This window comes from Phaseolus vulgaris, chromosome 8 (assembly GCF_000499845.2).
Source record: "Phaseolus vulgaris cultivar G19833 chromosome 8, P. vulgaris v2.0, whole genome shotgun sequence".
NCBI classification, from domain to species: Eukaryota; Viridiplantae; Streptophyta; class Magnoliopsida; order Fabales; family Fabaceae; genus Phaseolus; species Phaseolus vulgaris.
In genome coordinates, this window is record NC_023752.2 from 17,593,231 (window position 1) to 17,612,379 (window position 19,149).

Consider the following 19,149-nt stretch of genomic DNA (forward strand, 5'->3'; position numbering starts at 1 on the left):
ATTATGTATGAACACTTTTATAAATATAAAGTGAATATTAGTTTGTACATTAAATTAATTTGTGAAATCCTTAAATGATGTATATAGTATGAAAATCAGGTTATCCAATTGGGATAATTTGTGAACTGTTATTTTGATTATGTATTAAGTATTGAAACCTATGTTGTAGCAGGTATCTTCTTCACACTAATGATTTAAGTCACAAAGACTAGAATATCATGTGATGATGATGAGAAGTTGAGCAGATGTTCTTACACATTATGATATGATTGTTTCTCTCACTCACTCTCTCTCTCTCTCTCTCTCTCTCTCTCTCTCTCTCTCTCTCTCCCTCTCCCTCTCTCTGTGTGTATATATATATATATATTAATCGTAATTCACAATACAAATAATATATAAAAGGGAAACTATTGAAATAAATTTTCAAGCATAAATACATGATATATTGAATGAGATATTTTAATTAAGAAATCACAATAATTCTATTTCATTCTAATACCAACATACAGCAACCATATAAATCACTTAAGGTCTATACATCAAGAATATTCAATAAGTGGAATATCAACTGACGCATTCTGAAAGACTCGTATTAAATACGTCTCACGATAGAATAACTTTTAATCAATCCAAAACTTAGATTAACAAGTTAACCCAAGAATAATGAATCAGGGTAATTTCAATACTACCCAAGTTCTGCACTTGCATATGTCATGATGTGGAAGACCCCCCTCCCCCTCAATCTCTCACCACCTAATATCTTAATCTATATCACTTATACCATTAGTGAAACAAAAAGATCTCTTATACAACATAGGTCACTATAAAAAAAATGGTTTTAACGGGGTTTATCTACATTACCAAGGGTTAAAATCTCCATTAAGTCATTTACACAAGGTTGCAGTTTCCTCTGCTCTCTGGGTAACATGTTCCCCATGGGTTTTTTAAACCGCAGGAAAAGTCTTTCAAAACCCCCATTAAATACCATGGGTTATTTCGCTAAAGTTTTAGAATAAACCTTTGGAACTTAAAAAAGTTTGAAAACATCTTCGTTATTTTCCTGAGGTTTTAGAATAAACTTTTGGAACATAGCGAAGGTTAGAAAAGTCTTCGTTATTTTGATGAGGTTTTAGAATAAACCTTTAGAACTTAAGGAAACTTAAAAACCTTTGTTAATTAAATCCATTCTTGTGGTTATATTAACCTTCATTAAAACTTTTTTTTTCCTATAGTGGTTGTTAATAATTAATACACAAATCACACAATGGTCCACATATAATCCTAAATTTGTGACCTCAAATCATACAAATCTTATCATTCTTAAAACTATTTCAATACATCATTACTGATTAAAACAAAACCCTACAACACAACTCGACAAGCAGATGTCTGAGGACACCACAAACACTTCACACCTAGGATACAAAACAAGACCCCACCAAACCTTAGAAGAGCCTCAACAGAAGAAGAACCAGACATGGACTGGAATATCAATTGTTCTTACTTCTAGTCTTTTTACAAGAGAAGTTTAAGTAAATAAATTGGACTCCCTTCGGGGGTTCAAATAGAAGAATAAGGTAGATGAGGGTGTACATAGTATAATTTGGGTTTGAGCCAAACCCAAATACACCCCATGTGCTGCCATATTCACTCATGTAACCTACCTTCTAGAATCCTTCCATTTGGTGCGGCATTGACCTAGATTAACCTAGTTTCTAAAAACTCCCTTGCCTTGGCCACCTCTTCCTATCACTATTTCCCACCAAGGCACCATTTCCTATAAATAGGGTGCCTTGCCTCTTCTATTGACACATTAAATTTGAATAGTAAGAAAACAATGCTTGAATGTTTGGTGAGTGTTTCTCCTAAATTTTGGGTGTTATCTTGTGAGAGCAGCCTCCAAGTGACGACTCTTCACCACTTATCTTGGAACTTTCTACCATTCCAAGTGGCGTGTTCCTTTGCTCCATTTTCCATAAGCTTCCTTTTTCTTCATCTTTTCCTTTCTTTAATTACGCCTATTCATTGTTCCATTTACTTATCTTTTCCTCTTTTATAATTCGTTCATTATATTTATCTTTTCCATCTTGTTTTGTTTCTTTTTGGAAATCATCATTTCCACCCCTATATTGTGTTTTTTCTTTTTTTTTCTCTATAGAAAAGAACCTTCACACTTACTTAACCACTTGGTTAGGTTCTTGTCCAGTGGCAATCTTCTTTAAGTTCTCACCATATTCTGCTAATCCAAAAAAGCATAAACAAAAGTGAAACATCTAAAATATGCCAATCTAAAATCAACTGACATCATGTGGTAATTAGAGCATGGTTTAATTATGCTTATTTTTATGAATTGATTTTCTGCTTTAAAATTCCATCACATTTCAATTATGACTTTATCTTCCAACAATCTCAATTTTGCTTTACAATTCAAAACCTTTCAATACAATCTTTAAATTCCTTGTCGTTTACAATTTCGTTTTTTATTCATTAGGCAATTTAAATTCTGCTTTTGAATTTTTTGTGTCATTTTTTTACCTTACCTATTTTGCTTGAGTCTTTTGCTCTTAGTGTTCTAGGAGTCTTAAATCCATTATGCTTATTTTGACTTTAATTGTGAAGAACTAAAAACAATTATTATTTGTTTGAGTACTAGTTGATTTAGTTCCAAACAAAGAATTCAAGTGATCATATGAATTGAATCCCAGTCCATTTGTGAAAATTGAAAGTGAATTAAAAAATATATGCATGCCAAGAATGAGGACATTTTGAATCCATAAAACAAAGACAAAAAGAAATTGAGTGTAATTCACATTTTAAGTTCAAATTGCCAAAAGAGGATTTTATTTGTGTGGCAAATTGTTTTCATATTTGTGGAATTTAATTCTTCTTGCTTTTATAATTTATAAGAAAATTAAAACTTCATAGGTAAAAGACTAAGTAAATGTCTTAGAGTCTTAAACATGATTTTCTTTTTTTTTTCTTGCTTAAAGTTTTTCGTCATCTTCATTCAATTTTGGTTTAGTTTTCTTTCTTTCAACTTTTCTTGCTTGTCTAAAATTTTTCTAAAGTCATGTTGGAGTTCTTGATTGAATGAGTGAAAATAGTTTTGGCCTCTTTCACTTGAAGTCTTGCTACCAAGTTGATGTGAGTTGATTTTAGGATTGCACATTTTATTGGTTGCTTTTTGTTTAATATTTTTGATTTAGCAATTATGATGAGAACCCTAAAAAGATTCCCACTAGACATGAACTTAACCAAGTGATTAAGTAAGTAAGAAGGTTCACTTCAGAAGGGCAAAGAGAAGAGACAATTATAAGGTGACAAATGATGCAGCGAAATTAGAGACAAGGAACAATTAAAGAAGAAGAACAAAGTAAAGAAAAAAAATTATAGATTAGAAGAAGACATGTATGGAATGGAAGGAGGCGTAAATAAAAGATAAAAGAGGAAGGGATGAAGAGATCTTATGGGAAGAAAGGAAGTCACGCCACTTGGAGCAAAGGGACTCCAAGATGAGTGATGCAAGAGCTGCCACTTGAGATATTACCCACCCAAGATAAGACCCAGATAACTTGAGACGCCATTTGAGATATTACCCACCCAAGATAAGACCCAACATGAGAGATCACAAGTCTCACAAAATCACTCTGCAAAGTTTCTTTACTATTCAAAATCAAGTTGTAAATACATGAGACAAGACACCCTATTTATAGGAAGGGGTGCCTTGGTGGGCAAGATGGGTGAAGGGTAGAAATGACAAGGGAGAGAGGTTGCCTAGGGTGTTGACCATGGTCAAACCGCACCTTTAGGCATAGCTTCTAGAAGGTAAGTTAAAAACCCTAATTCTAGGTGACTTGTCTTGAAAAAGTGGGCTTGGTACAAGCCCATTTCGCTAAATACACTCCTTTTTATGCTATGTGAACCTATGTTAGCCTATTTTGCTATTTGGACCCCAAAAGTGAGTCCAAAGTATTTACAAACATGCTTTTGTCTTTTAAGAAGACCAGAAGAAAGAAAAATTCATGTTCTGGTCTATGCCAAGTTCTTCTTCTAGTGAGGTCTGTTTGATATTTGGCGGGGCCTTGACTTGATTACTGAGATAACTGTTCACAATGTGAATTGTCTCTTGAGTCCTTGGTCATCTTCTTGGCTACTTGGATTGTATCACAAGTGTAGACCCTTTGGCAAAATTGAAAACCTTTCTTGAGTGAATTTAACATTTTCCATCCTTTTACTAAAAAATCAAGTGATACAAGTGAGTGAGTGCAATATTTGTTGTTTAAAGCTAATTGCTTGAATTTTCTTGTGCAACATTATGGCTCATTTATCTTCAGGAGAATCTTTCAAACCACCTTCTCCTCAAAAGGCACACCTTTTGGTGGAACTTGAAGAGACCAAAAGGAGCTTGGTTCAAAAGGAAGAGGACATGAGGCAACTTTACTACTTAGATGAAGCCATTTAATAATGTGTCATTAACACCAACCCTGCTGAAGCACCAACCCAAAGAAAATTTCACTTTTATCTTTAAAGACAACCTTGACACTTTCTCTGGAAACTATGTATAAAACACCACTTTGTCGAAGTACTACTTGTCTAACTTGTATTATTTAGCTCTATTTAAAGTCAAATTATGAAACAAGATACCCTAATTCGTGACCCGTTTCATACTCGTTGTGCAACTACCCATTCCATATTATTTCAATTGGGAGATGTCACATTTCTATTCATCAAAATTAGAAAGAAAGTGATCGACATAAAGTCAATTCATCCCCAAAGATTATATCTATGTCCTCCAAAGGAGGATATCTCAAACTCACTTAGAATTTGAGTCTATTGGTAATAACAACCACCTACCATGTATATATATATAAAATACTACACTACATCAAATGTTAGAGTAAAACTATTAGCTAAAAATACCGCTTTAAAACTTACAACCAAACACTTATCATGATTAAATTTTTTCCCTAAAATAAATTTGTGTTTAATATCACCTTCACATAATATAAAAATAACCATCCTAACAAATATATAAAAATAGTATACTCTACTTTTAGAATTAATATAGAAAAGTAGATCATCTTGATTTAGTCATCAGTGTGCACCTGCCCCCTTTATCAAGATTCTTTTCATTTTTAATACTTTCATCTCTATTCATAACAATTACTTTTACTCAACCACAAATACAGTGGGCGAGACTCGAAACCAAGTCCCTTGAGACACCAAAGAAGCTTTAACCACTACACAAGACAAGTTTTTTTGTCATATTATGATTTTTATTATAATTATCATTATTAATATTATTAATATTAATATTATTAATATTAATATTAATATTAATATTATTATATTATTAATATTGTTAATATTATTATATTATTAATATTGTTAATATTATAAAATAGTGTTCATATTATTAATATTATTAAATATTATTAATATTATAAAAATTATTAATACTAGCGGGAACACAGGCACTGACGTGCCTGTGTATCCGCATTTTTTATTTTTGTTTCTTTAGTATTTTTTTATTTTTCAAAAATAATTTTTCTTAATAAAATTAAAATGAGAAGTTAAAGAGTATACAATTAAATAGTAGTGTGTATCTGCATTTTCTATTTCTCTTTCTTTAGTATTTTTTTTATTCTTCAAAAACAATTTCTCTTAATAACATTAAAATGAGAAGTTAAAAAGTATACTGTTAAAGAGTAGGTTAATAAAATAGTGGAGAGCGGTAATTAAAAATTGCATATGGCAAAGAGAATGAATGAATTTATTTATTTACGTGAAAGTGAAAAGGAAAGAGAAATCCACTCTCTCCACTCTCTATTTAAATAATAACAAATAAAATAAATTTTAAAATTATTTTATTAATTTTTGAAATTATAAAATGTCGAAATAACCAAAATAAATTAATACAATAAATTATTAAGTAAGGATAAAATGGAAAAAAAAATTAAGAGCACTTAAGAGGGGAATAAGAAATGACACAATGACCATAATACAATAATAAAATTAAATATTAATATAAGGATAAAATAGGAAAAAAAATTAAGAGCAGTTAAGAGGGGAATCCCCTTTATAGATAGATAGATATAGATTATTAAATATTATTAATATTATGAACATTATAAATATTTTTAATATTATCAATACTATTAATATTATTATTTATTTATTTATTTATTTAATTAAATTTTAAATAATTCATATACGGATCTGTATGTAACAATTTTGTTTTAATTAAATTTTTAATAAATTACATACGAATATAATCCGTATGTAACATTTTTAGTTATTTTTTAATTAAATTTGAAATAAGTTACATGCGTTACATATGGATAAAATTCGCAAGTAACACTTTTTGTTATTTTTAATTAAATTTGAAATATAATAATTTTTTTTAATTAAATTTTTAATATAGTACACATGTAACACCCCGCAAATACATCTAACTATTTAAATACATGTTCTACATATTTTTATACAAACTTAGAGTTTTGTAAAATATTTCTATTACAAGATTATGACTTATAGAAATACAAGTATTTACATATCCATAGCTCAAAATAAAACTCTGAAACCTTTAAGGTTCTCCTGCACCTGTATGGTCCTTTGCTCGTGTACATAGTACAGTCATCACAGTTCAAACACAACATGAAAAGCAAGGGTAAGCTAGTGAAAATAAAATTTTATAATATAAGCAATTAAATTAAAAGAGAAAATCAGATTACATGGTCAATTTCTCAATTATTCAATTTTCTTCAAATTCCAACATAAAAACAATCACATAGATCTCACATGGATCCACACATTCAGAATATTCAACAAACCACGACTTCTGGAAGACTCATATTAAGTAAGTCCTACCAGAGACTAACACCTGATCGAAAGATTACCAGTGAATCCAACAGAAAGGATCAGTGTAAGTTCAATACAACCCAAGTCGTTCATCTCATATGTCACGGTGTGCATGAACTCCCCCATCAGCTTCTCACCACCTGATATCTTAGTCTATGTGACTTAGATCATCAGTGAAGCTCGGAGATCTTTGTTACCACATAAGCATCAATACTTAATACACAACAAACATCAGTCCATACAATATCCCAAATGTATGAATTCAATTCCACACCATTTCATCATACAATATCATTCCAAACACGATCCACAACATTCAAAAGCGTAATTAAAATAAAAAAAACAACACTTAAATATTAAACCATCAAAATCTAATACTTTTACAAATTTAAATAATATATAAACAAACAACACAATATATAAACACACAACATCCCTGAAAGAGAAATTGAATATTGGGACCACGTCCCTTCCGCTCAGATCTTCTATCCTAGGATGCTATTTAAAATTAAATTTAGCTTCTTTTACCTTAATTGTTTGTTTTCCAAGCAACTTCTAGAATTTTATTCCTCACGGTCTGGATAAGCTTCAAGATTTATGGGCCTAATGCAAGCTATCCAAACAGAACCAAAATTCAGTATATAGTAGAATAAGTTAAGAAGATTAAACTTCTCAACTGACTCCACCAAGATTGATGACTAAATCCTAAGGAAAAATAGAGAACAAAGGATCTTTAGAGTAAAAATGAACTTACTCTGTTTCAAAATCTGATCGCCAAGTCGTAGGCGTCGCCAAGTGTAGGCGTCGCCAGGTTGAGGTGTTGCCAGGATAAGGCGTCGCTAGGTTAAGGCGTTACCGGGATGAGACATCAACGATGTCAACCCCCGATACCCATTGGTAGGAAAGACCGTGGAGGGGGCGACACCACGAGAGGCCTCAGTAACTCAGAACAGTAATAAAGAAAAGAGACAGGTGGCTCCAAGGCCATAGTTCTAGTACCAGTGAGGAGTAACCTGACTTGTGAAGTACCCACGCCACCGCTGCGAGACCCCTGGGACAGATACGACCCATGAGAGGGCCACGCCCAGGGGATAACCACGTGCATGGTACGAGAGAAAGGTAGATACACTCCCAAGGCGAGTGACTAGAGGTTGGGGCGCATGAGTTGGCACCCAGAAACTCACCCCTCGCACCAGATGCACTCCGAGAAGGAGGACTTGCAAGATGGATTATCCCAAAGTTGGGTTACGACGCTGTAAGCCCCTCCACGAAGAGTAACGATCAAGTCAGAAGAATACGTGGCAGTAAGCACTAAAACATCAATGTTTTCCTGAAAGTTCGCTAAGGTACGCATTAATTTAGTTTACATTTGGAACGCTTTGAAGCACTTTATATGCTTTAAATGCTTTAAACGTTTTAGACGCGTTGAACGTTTTTATACGCCTTAAATGCGCTTTAGGACGCTTTAAAAGCTTTAGACGTTTAAAAGGGGCTTTAGACGTTTGAGACGGAAGTTTACAGACACCCTAGTTGTTTGGCTCGCGCACCCACTGTACGCACAGGCAATTAGGGCAGCATTCAGTACTCAGTTATTAGACCACCTTCAGAGCATTCATTTAGAGTGTTCCGATACGGAGGTGTGTCACTTTGATGTTTCTCGCCAGCTGACTTGATCGTCGGAGTGCAAACGGTCGCGAGGGCGCCCCTTTGTTCACTTCTTTTCAGGTACACACAGACGGTGCAGAACGAAGGTGCCCAAGCTCGCGAGGATAAGCCACGCGCAAAGACGTCCCTGGTCAATCGGCGGGAACATTTGGCGCCCACCGTGGGGCCGATTTAATTCATCAGTCTCATCACAAGTACAGTTCATCAGTGCCAGTTCTCAAGGTACTTTCTCTAAGATTTCTCTAAGACCCACCATTTGTCGCGAACTTGGAGAAGTTGCACCAAGTCCTCTGGGTTCAGTCATTTCCCTTGAAGTTGCACGACAGTCAGGAAGGTTTCGAGAAACTACAAAGGATGAGACCCGCAAGGCAAGGTTCAACACGTGTTGGGAGTGAAGACCTGACCATGCAGCAAGTCATGGACATGATGTAGGGATTGCAGGAGGCAATGGCAGCATCGAGGGTATGCAGGCGAATCTCAAGGCATCTCAGGCGAGAAACGATGAGCTGTGTCGCACGAATGAGGAGCTCCACCGCGCAAATGAGGAGTTGCGTCGTAGATGGCGCAACAATTCAGGGCAACGCGACATAAATGAGCTTGAGCAGTTTACTCCACCAAGGGGGTTTTCCGCGCCGCTCTCACAGCCAAATTTGAAGACAAAGACGAAGAGGGGCGTGGTCATGGTGGTCGAACGGCCACCCATTTCAGACACCCCGATGGAGGTAGAGCCTTTGGAGGAGGCGACACCCGTGGAGTCGACGTCTGTTGATGCCACACCCGCAGGGGCGACGCCTAGAGAAGATTGGTGCACAGAGGAAAGATGCGGCGATGCCTCGCCGATGGAAGAGGTATCCGAGGGGGGCTCGCCCATGGATAAAGTAGCGGAGGAGGTTTCGTTCGGAGAAGCCAACGAGGCAACGGCTAGGAGAGAAGGTAGCGGAGACCAACCAGAGGGCAACGTGGTGGAGAGACAGATTGGCGGCAGGATATTCAAGCTAGGGCGCTTGCTGAGCCAGGAGAAACAGGATGAAGTGGCAGCTGTGATTGTGCGCCACCTAGATGCGTTCGCATGGTCCGCCTCAGACATGTCAGGCATCGACCCAGAATTTTTGTACCACCGCCTCACCATGGACGCCAAGGTTCGTCCCATACGACAAAGGAGGAGGAAATTCAACGAGGAAAGGCGCCTCATAGTAAAGGAGAAAACGCAGAAATTGTTAAGTGCTGGTCACATTAGGGAGATACAATACCCTGAGTGATTGGCCAACGTCGTCCTGGTGAAAAAAGCAAATGGGAAGTGGAGGATGTGCGTCGACTTCACAGATTTGAACAAAGCCTGCCCCAAAGATTCGTATCCGCTACCCAGCATCGATGCGTTGGTGGACGACGCCTCGGGCTGCAAAATGCTGAGTTTCTTGGATGCATTCTCAGGTTACAATCAGATCAAGATGCTTCCAAGGGATGAGAGCAAAACGGCGTTCATGACAGAGACTTTGTCAAGGTTCGTGTCTGCCGGAGGTGAGAAGGGCCACCCCTATTTCCAATGCCTCAAGAGAAACAACCGTTTTGCGTGGACATATGAGTGCGAAACAGCATTCCTCAAGTTAAAGGAGTATTTGGCGACGCCAGCTTTGCAAGCCACAGACAGGCGTCCCCCTTCTTTTGTACTTCGCTGTGACTGAATGGGCCATCAGTTATGTGCTGGTCCAGGAGCAGGATCAAGGGCAAAAGCCCATCTACTTTGTGAGCAAGGCTTTGCAAGGCCCGGAGACGAGATACCAGTCGTTGGAGAAGGCGGCGTTGGCAGTAGTGTTCTCCGCCAGGAGGCTACGCCACTATTTTCATAGTTTCACAGTGGTGGTGATGACGAACCTCCCTATTCAGAAAGTACTTCAGAAGCCAGATGTAGTTGGGAGGATGGTTCGCTGGGCAATGGAGTTTTCAGAGTTTGATATTCAGTACGAACCCAGGGGATCCATCAAGGGACAAGTCTATGCAGATTTCGTCACAGAACGGGGGCGCCCCAGAGCTGGAGTTAGGATCACAGTGGTTGCTCTCAGTGGATGGGTCCTCTAATCAACAGGGGAGTGGCGCGGGAATAGTTTTGGAGGGGCCTAACGGGGTGTTGATCAAGCAGGCCCTACGCTTCGCCTTCAAAGCAAGCAATAACCAAGTTGAATACGAGGCGCTGATAGCTGGGGTGCTCTTGGCCAAAGAGATGGGCGCCCAGAGCCTTGTGGTGAAGAGTGATTCACAGTTGGTCACAGGGCAGGTGACTGGGGAATACCATGCAAAGGACCCGCAGATGGAGGCATACCTGAAGTATGTCCAGGTATTGAAAGGAGCGTTCGTCGCTTTTTAGCTGGTGCATGTCCCAAGAGAACAGAATGCCAGAGCTGACCTGCTTGCCAAGCTGGCCAGCTCAGGCAAGGGGGGAAGGTAGAGGACAGTTATCCAGGAAACGCTCAAAGCGCCGCAAAGGTTTGTGGAAGATAACAGGGTGGATGTTCTTCACATTAGCACAGCAAGGGGAAAGCCAAGGAGCCATCATTCATTGACCCAAGATATGGCAAGGACACCCCGCATTAGCTTATATGCGGTCTCACTCGAGGAAGAAATGCAGGCGCAGGTATGTGCCTTGGAAGAGGGGGACACGTGGATGACGCCTTATAGGCGATATATTGCATATGGGATCCTCCCAGCAGAGCCTGGAGAGGGAAAGAGGATAAAGAAGAATTCTGTAAGATACACTCTCGTGGATGGAGTGCTATTCAAGCATGGGTTCACGCACCCAATTCTAACATGTGTGAGTGGTGACGAGTGTACGAGGATCATGTCGGAACTCCACGAGGGAATTTGTGGAAGTCATGTGGGAGGAAAATCATTAGCTTCGAAGGTGATTCACGCAGGATTTTATTGGCCCTCGATGAGGGAAGATTGTGTAAGATACGCCCAACGATGCACGCAGTGTCAGATGCATGCTGACTGACATAAGGCGCCTCCAGAGGAGTTGAGATCGATTCACAGCCCATGGCCCTTCCACACATGGGGAATCGACATTCTGGGACCTTTCCCCCTGGCAATAAGGCAGATGAAGTACCTGATAGTAGCCATCGAGTACTTCACGAAGTGGATAGAAGCAGAACCGGTGGCCCAGATCACTGCACATAAGGTACAACACTTTGTGTGGAAGAACATTGTGTGTCGCTTCGGGGTGCCAAGGCGTCTCGTTTCAGATAATGACACTCAGTTTGCGAGCCAACAATTGGGGAAGCTGTGTGCAGAGGTAGGAATCAAGCAAGTGTTTGCATCAGTCGAACACCCCCAGACGAATGGGCAGGTAGAATCAGCAAATAGAGTTTTGCTGAGGGGGTTGAAGAGAAGATTAGAGAAAGCCAAAGGAGCGTGGGCAGAAGAAGTGCCAAGGATTGTGTGGGCTTACCACACCACGCCTTAATCCTTCACCATGGAGACACCTTTCAGCTTAGTATACGGGTCAGACGCTATGATCCCAGTAGAGATCCACGAGAATTCTTCGCGTTTCCTAGGTTTTGTGGCAGAAGAATCCAATGAAGAAAGAAAGGTGAACCTAGATCTGTTAGACGAGGTCAGAGAAGAGGCGAGAATAAAGGCTGAGGCCGTGAAGAGAAAAGTGGAGCGTCAGTACAGCTCTAAGGTGAAGCGACGACAATTCCAAGTTGGTGACCTGGTCATGAGGAAGGCCCATCCGTATGAGTTGGAGAATAAGTTGTCTCCCAAGTGGACCGGGCCCTTCAGAGTGACTGAAGCCAAGGGAAATGGTTCGTACAATCTAGAGACTCTAGAAGGAAGCACCATCCCACGCAGTTGGAATGCGACAAATTTAAAGTTTTATTTCAGTTGAATTGTAAAAGGGACGCTCTTTTTCCCTCTCCGGGGTTTTTTAATGAGGTCACTCAAGTAAAAAAAAAAGTTCAAAGCAAACCTTGTCTTAGTCTTTCCCCTCACACGATGTAAGATCAAAGATTAAGAAACAGGGTACAAAGAATCAAGGCATTGTCAGGCGTAGGCGTCGCTAAGATGAGGCACCGCCAAGATGGGGTGTTGCCAAGATAAGGCGTCGCCAAGATGGGGTGTTGCCAAGATAAGGTGTCGCCAAGATGAGGCGTCGCCAAGATGAGGCGTCGCCAAGATGAGGCGCCGCCAAGATGAGGTGTCGCCAGGCTGAGGCGTCGCCCGGTGTAGGCATCGCTAGATAAGGGAGCAGACGTCAAATTCAGAGCAAGTAGCAGGAACGCATGCTCATGCCCAGAGATCAAGACGAAAGGTACGTTCAGTATAAGTTAAAATCCGGGTGCCTAGTCCCTGAGCAGGGGTTAAGGGATTCCTTTAGGACGCCCCTTCCTCAGGTATGAATAACTAGCCCCGGTGTCAGATGTTAGACATAAGTTGAAATCTGGGTGCCTAGTCCCTGAGCAGGGGTTAAGGGATTCCTTCGGGACGCCCCCTCCTCAGGTATGAATAGCTAGCTCCGGTGTCCGATGTTTAGACACCTCGCAAGGAAGTGGCGGGGGGCGTTTCCTTCGAGCGTGGGCATCAGACGGTAAGAAGTTATGGAACGGTGGAGAACCAGGTCACTTGGTGTTTTCAGACACCCTGAGGACGATATGGCGCTGCTGTGGCAGGCCTCTCCTCAGGCATGGGCACCAAGTGCGCAGAGATAAGGGCTAAGTTGCCTTGGTGTTTTAGACACCCCATGGATGATACGGCGCTGTTGTATAGGCCTCTCCATGGGTGTGGGCACCGAAGCACGACTTTTTTCCCAAGTGTTTAGACACACTGAGGACACCCAGAGCAAGTCTCTCCTCGACCGTGGACACCTAGTACAGGTAAGACAAGTCCTCCACGCCCTGGAGCGATGTTGAGGCCATAGCACAGATAAGTCCTCTTCGCCCTCGAGCGACGTTGAGGCCCCAGAGATGAACAGGTAAAGACTTCCCTCGCCCTTGAGCGACGTCGAGGCTAGAAGAGAGATGAGACCCTTTTTTCATCCCAAGCAATGGTGAAGCCAGTAATGCCCTTGGCACCAAGCGCCTCGGGACTCAAGACAGGTAAGTAAAGAGCACATTGAAGATTTTCATAATCTCAGAAGAAAAGGAAAATTCGAGGAGTAAGGAGGAGAAGCATAAAAACACGAGTTATCAAAGACACGAAAAATGCGCGAAGTTAAATCCTCCCTTGCCTTTGGGCAATGACGAGGCAGGCGACGCCTTCATGAGGGAGATTCCTCGTAGAAACGAAGGCCAAGTGAAGTTCTAAATGAAAGATCAGGAGGAGGGTATGTGTTGCGACTAAGAAGGGAAGAGTAAGGAAGAAAGTCACGTGCTACCTAAAGAATTAAAGCCAAAAGCGATGAAGAGGTGTATCGAGGATAACACATTAAATATAGTAAAGAAAACAGAAGCAGATAAAGGCACAAGAAAGGTCGAGAGCAAACAAGAATTTAAAGGCGACGTTCGAATGACATTCGAGTAAATAAAGTTAAGTGTCAGAATTACAGGTAAAGTTCAAAATGTTATAAGTACGAATTTACAAGCAAGACAGAAGGCTTTTGAGGGCAGTTCATTCTCCAAGGTCAAGGGGCACCACCTTCCCCTTGACAATCTGGTTGCCGGGATCGCAGTTTGAGGTATTGATCTCTGGGTTCTCGCATGTGGCTTGGGCCAGAGCCTCATTGAATCCCTCTTCTAATGTGGTGGCGATGTCCTCGAGCAGTTCTCTGTTGGACTTCTCTAACTCTTCAATCTTGGAGTCCTTGGGTGCTAGCAACTTTTCCAAGAATTCCTTCTCCACCTGAAGCTTGTTCACTTCAGCTTGGGATTTGTCATGTTCAACTTGGAGAAGGCTGAGAGCTTCAGTCTTTGCAGCTAGCTCCCCCTCAACCTCGTTCAGCTTCGCCCCAAGGGCCTTGGAGGTCTCAGCCACCTCCGCCTACAGAGGGGCCAGGGAGCCCAAAAGGTTGGCGTGCTTCTGATCAGCCTCACGCAACCTCAGGGTGGTAGCTTCCTCTACCTTCCGGGTCTCCGCTGGGGAGGCTTGGTAAGCGCCTTCCAGCTTCAGCTTTTCTTCCTTCAGGGTGGCCACCTTTCGCTTGAGAGCCTGAAGGGTCTGCATCTCAACGGCTTTGGTTTTCGCTTGTGCGCGCCAATCGAGTGCAACAGCCAGGAAGGCCCCCATGTAGTAGGGCATACCTTCCTTCCTAGCTTCGCCAGAAGAGCTCCCCGGCGACCTCTCGTTGAATCCCCTCATCAGTTGCATGATTGCGGGGGGAATCGTCAAGACCTTAGGGGCGGGAGTTTGTGCAGCAGTTTGTGTTGGTGGGAGTGTGGATTCTGCCCCCTCCTTTTGGCCTATTTGTGGTGGAGGAGATGTGGCACTGGGAGGGTTGTCCCTCAGCGACTCTCCATGTTGCGGGGAGGGAGATCGAGAGGAGATGACCCTGTTGGTCCTCCTCCTCTTGAAGACTTGCCCCTCGCCAGAGTCTTCGTCATCAGAGGGGGCCACAAGGACACCCTTGCCCTTGTCAAGGGGGGTTGGGGTGAGGTTGGCGGCCACAGCCAGGGGGACTACAGCAATTGGTGGGGGTGAGTTAGGTGTTTGAAGGGAATGGGGAGAGTTGGGAGTTTGGGTGGTGTGTGGTGTTGGTGAAGGGGGAAGGTTGGACTCAGTAATGGGCGTGCTGGAGGCGCCAGCCTTCGCAGATGTTGCCTTGGGGCGAGCCCTCAAGGTCTTGGCCAGTGCAATTTGCCTCGAGGAGTTTACGTTTCGAACGCTTTGAAGAACTTTATATGCTTTAAATGCTTTAAACATTTTAAACGCGTTGAACGTTTTTATACGCCTTAAATGCGCTTTAAGACTCTTTAAAAGCTTTAGACGTTTAAAAGGGGCTTTAGACGTTTGAGACGGGGATCAGAGTTTTCAGTTTATAGACACCCTAGTTGTTTGGCTCGCGCACCCACTGTACGCACATGCAATTAAGGCAGCATTCAGTACTCAGTTATTAGACCACCTTCAGAGCATTCATTCAGGGTGCTCCGATACGGAGGTGTCTCACTTTGATGTTTCTCGCCAGCTGACTTGATCGTCAGAGTGCAAACGGCCACGAGGGCGCCCCTTTGTTCACTTCTTTTCAGGTACACACAGACGGTGCAGAACGAAGGTGCCCAAGCTCGTGAGGATAAGCACGCGCAAAGACGTCCCTGGTCAACCGGCGGGAACACTATCCAAGCATTTGAGGATCTAGATGTTCAACTCCTCTCTTTCAAAGATTTTGTCAAGACCAATAAGGTGATTTACTATGTGAGTAAATCTCTTCTGCACATCCAAGATGGTTTCTCCTTTAAGAATCCTAAACATTTCATACTCTTGAATCAAAGCATGCTTCCTTGCCCTTTTCACTTTTGTCGTGCCTTCATGGGTAACTTTAAGGATGTCCCACATCTCCTTTGCAGATCCACATTGAGAGACCCTACAAAATTCATCTAAATTTAAAGCAGAAGTTATAATGTTCTTGGAAATACAATCATATTGAGCCTTTTTATTTTTAATCTCGGTCCATTGGGACCAAGGTTTTTCAATAAAAACATCATCATTTTCAAGCTTAGGTATAAAAGGGCCATTTGTGATAGTATCCCAAATTTCTCTATCAATTGATTTAACAAAAAATTTCATTCTTACTTTCCAAAATTGATAGTTCAGTCCACACAAAAAGGTGACCTGTTTATAGAAGCACCCTCCTAAAAGGGTAGTTTTCAGCAATTTTCAAAAAGGTTTTAGGATTCAAAAATGAGTAACTTTCAAGAAGTCAACTTTTGATGCCAATTGTTAGAATTAGTGACCTAAAAAAGAGGAGGGGGGGGGGGGGTGAATTTCACAAGATTTTAGCAAAGTTTGGAAGTAAAGTGAAAACTTATGAAAAATCAAGCAATTGATTTTTTGTTCAACTGGAAAAAAGTTCAGTTTTAATGTTCTTTACACAAATTCAACCGGTTGTTTATAGTAGCAGAGAAAGAATAATGATTAAAATAGTATAAAAGAGAAGAGATAAAGAGATTCACACAAAGAGGTTTATACTAGTTCACTCTTAACCCAAAGCTACATCCAGTCCTCAGCTAACCACTGAGAATTCACTATGTAATCAACCGTAGATTACAAACACACACCAAGAGTGATGATCTTGAACCCCTCAAGAACACACACCACTTATTGGCAACACCACAATTTTCATAATCCCTTTTCTGAAATTGCCTTACACCAAATGCACAAAATTACATTGTTCAAAAGAAAGGAAATAGAGTACACATGGGCTTCTCAAAGCAGTAGAACAAAAGTATACAAAGACCCAGTCCTATTCCACACACAAGTCATGATCTAAAGGTCTTGATCCATTGAAAATATTTTTGATAAGCTATCTCTCTTAGGTTCTTGAAAAGAATATCAAACAATCTTTATGTACACTTAAGCAAGTGGTTAAAACTATTAGACCATAAATAAAAAATAGTTGGAATAATTTGAAAACAGTTTCAAACTATTAACAAAATTTTGTTATAAAAACAACATATTGAAATAAATTTTCTATTAAGGATTTCATAAAAATAACTAGTTGTTTTATCGAAATAACCGATTGTTTCAGTTTGACAACAAAGACAAAACAAAGCAAAGCATTTCGACAATCAGTTGTTTCGACAATTCAATAGGTTGAAAAACTTGCCTTAGCCTCAATACCTTTGAGTAACAGCTTTTTCAACTGGTTGATTAGGAAACCAACTGACTAAAATTTCTTAGCTTTTAAGAAAACATTTCTTTCAAAAAAGATGAAGAGTTAAGTGAGCTTGGATCAATACAAGGTGTGAATTAACAAGTAAAAAACTACTAGACAACACACACATAGAGGCAGGGTCTTCAAGCTTTCCATATAGATTTGGAGGCATTAAAGCATCTTGTTCAACAATTGTCAAGTATATTAATCTTCTAACCAGAATTCGTGACAGCAATGAGGATATATTAATCTTCTAACATCATGAAGTGTTTCACCATCTTCATCTGCCAGTTTCAAGTTTTTCACCATTGAAATTTTTTCTAGCTTTACACCTTATAATCCTGTGTCTTGTAAAATATCCAATGCATATTTTCTTTGAGACATAAAGATCCATCTTTTGGAACGAGAGAATTTTATGTCCATAAAATATTTCAATTCACTGAGGTCTTTAATAAGAAAATGTTTGAAGATATGACTTTTGAGCATCTTGATTTCATGTAAATCATTTACCTTGAGATTTATTAAAAAGTGAATAATCCGCCTTTGATTGTATGTAACCCGTAGATTTAACAGTAGCTGCAAAACTTGAGAACTAATCTCGTGATGCTTGTTTTAAACCATAAATATATTTGTGAAACCGACATACCAAATTCTCCCTCTATCGACGAAAACCAAAAGGTGGAGTCATATACACCTCTTCTTGTAATGTCCCATGAAGGAATGCGTTGTGCACATCAAGCTGATGGGTATACTAGTTGTGGGAAGCAACAATAGTTAATAAAAAATGAAGAGTGGTGAGCTTGGTTGTATGAGAAAAAGTTTCCTTATAGTCTATACCTTCAACTTGGGTCAAGCCCTTGACGACCAAACAAGCTTTATATCGCTTAATGGTCCCATTAAAATTATACTTGATTTTATATACCCAACTATAGACAATTGGTTTGTGTTGCGGTAGAAGAGAAATAATTTGCCATGTGTTGTTGTGTTCTAGAGCTTGAAGTTCAAGAGACAAGGCTTGACGCCAAAGTGGATCATGGTTAGCTTGCTCGAAAGAATATGGTTCTTTTTGTGCTGTTAAAAGGGCTAAAAAGGCACGGTGATGAGGAGAAAAATGAAAAACAAACAAATGAAAAGAAATAGGATACCTTATACCTTTACTATTGCGTCAAATATTGATTAATGTGGGAAGACATGTCGAAGTCTTTCACTACAAGAAATTATTTATTTACATACTGATTATTACATAAGGATACAAATCCATATGTAAATTAAGTGTTACATACGGATATTTACATACAAATTTAATTTAGTATGTAAATAGACATTACATACGAATTTTTCCATATGTAAACTCAAAATAATTACATACGAACATAATTTGTATGTAATTTTGGCGCCATGAAACGAGAATAGTTACATACGGATCATATCCGTATATACAACATTATATTTTTAATTCAAAAAAACAGAAATTGTTACATACGAATTTTATACGTATATAACATATTACATATTTAATTAAAAAAATGGAAATAATTACATACAAATTTTATCCGTATGTAAGATATTACATATTTAATTTAAGCAACTGAAATATTTACAAACATATTATATCCGTATATAATGTGTTACATTAAAAACACCATAAAATATGTAAGCATTCTTGTTTTCCTTGCATTCATCTTTTCCAAAAAAAAAAAAAAATTCCCCATTCCCTGCATAACACTTTTTCTCAAAAATAATTTCTCCATTCCCTCCACGACATTCCTTTTCTTCACATAAACAATTTTTCCTCTAGAAACCTCTCATTCCTTCCCTTTGGAAAT

General features: G+C 39.6%; 2 protein-coding genes across 2 annotated transcripts; one reads left to right on the forward strand and one right to left on the reverse strand.

Annotated features, from left to right (window-relative positions):
* The first annotated feature begins 9,830 nt into the window (after positions 1–9,830).
* On the forward strand, positions 9,831–11,515 carry LOC137824674 (uncharacterized). Its single transcript, XM_068630345.1, has 4 exons — positions 9,831–10,027; positions 10,221–10,515; positions 10,610–10,858; positions 11,150–11,515. Exons 1-4 carry the CDS (start codon positions 9,831–9,833, stop codon positions 11,513–11,515), a joined length of 1,107 nt encoding a protein of 368 aa, XP_068486446.1.
* A 4,289-nt stretch (positions 11,516–15,804) lies between these two features.
* LOC137824675 (uncharacterized) lies at positions 15,805–16,236 on the reverse strand. Its single transcript, XM_068630346.1, has one exon. The coding sequence runs from the start codon at positions 16,234–16,236 to the stop codon at positions 15,805–15,807; it is 432 nt and encodes a 143-aa protein (XP_068486447.1).
* Positions 16,237–19,149: the final 2,913 nt, after the last annotated feature.

What these genes read in the sequence shown, in the direction of transcription:
- LOC137824674 (XM_068630345.1), top strand. Translation starts at nt 9,831, where the DNA reads ATGTGCGTCGACTTCACAGATTTGAACAAAGCCTGCCCCAAAGATTCG. An exon ending in GGGGATCCATCAAGGGACAA is followed by an intron (nt 10,516 to 10,609) that starts GTCTATGCAGAT and finishes TCTAATCAACAG; the next exon opens with GGGAGTGGCGCGGGAATAGT. An exon ending in CATACCTGAAGTATGTCCAG is followed by an intron (nt 10,859 to 11,149) that starts GTATTGAAAGGA and finishes GAAGAAATGCAG; the next exon opens with GCGCAGGTATGTGCCTTGGA.
- LOC137824675 (XM_068630346.1), bottom strand. Translation starts at nt 16,236, where the DNA reads ATGAAATTTTTTGTTAAATCAATTGATAGAGAAATTTGGGATACTATC.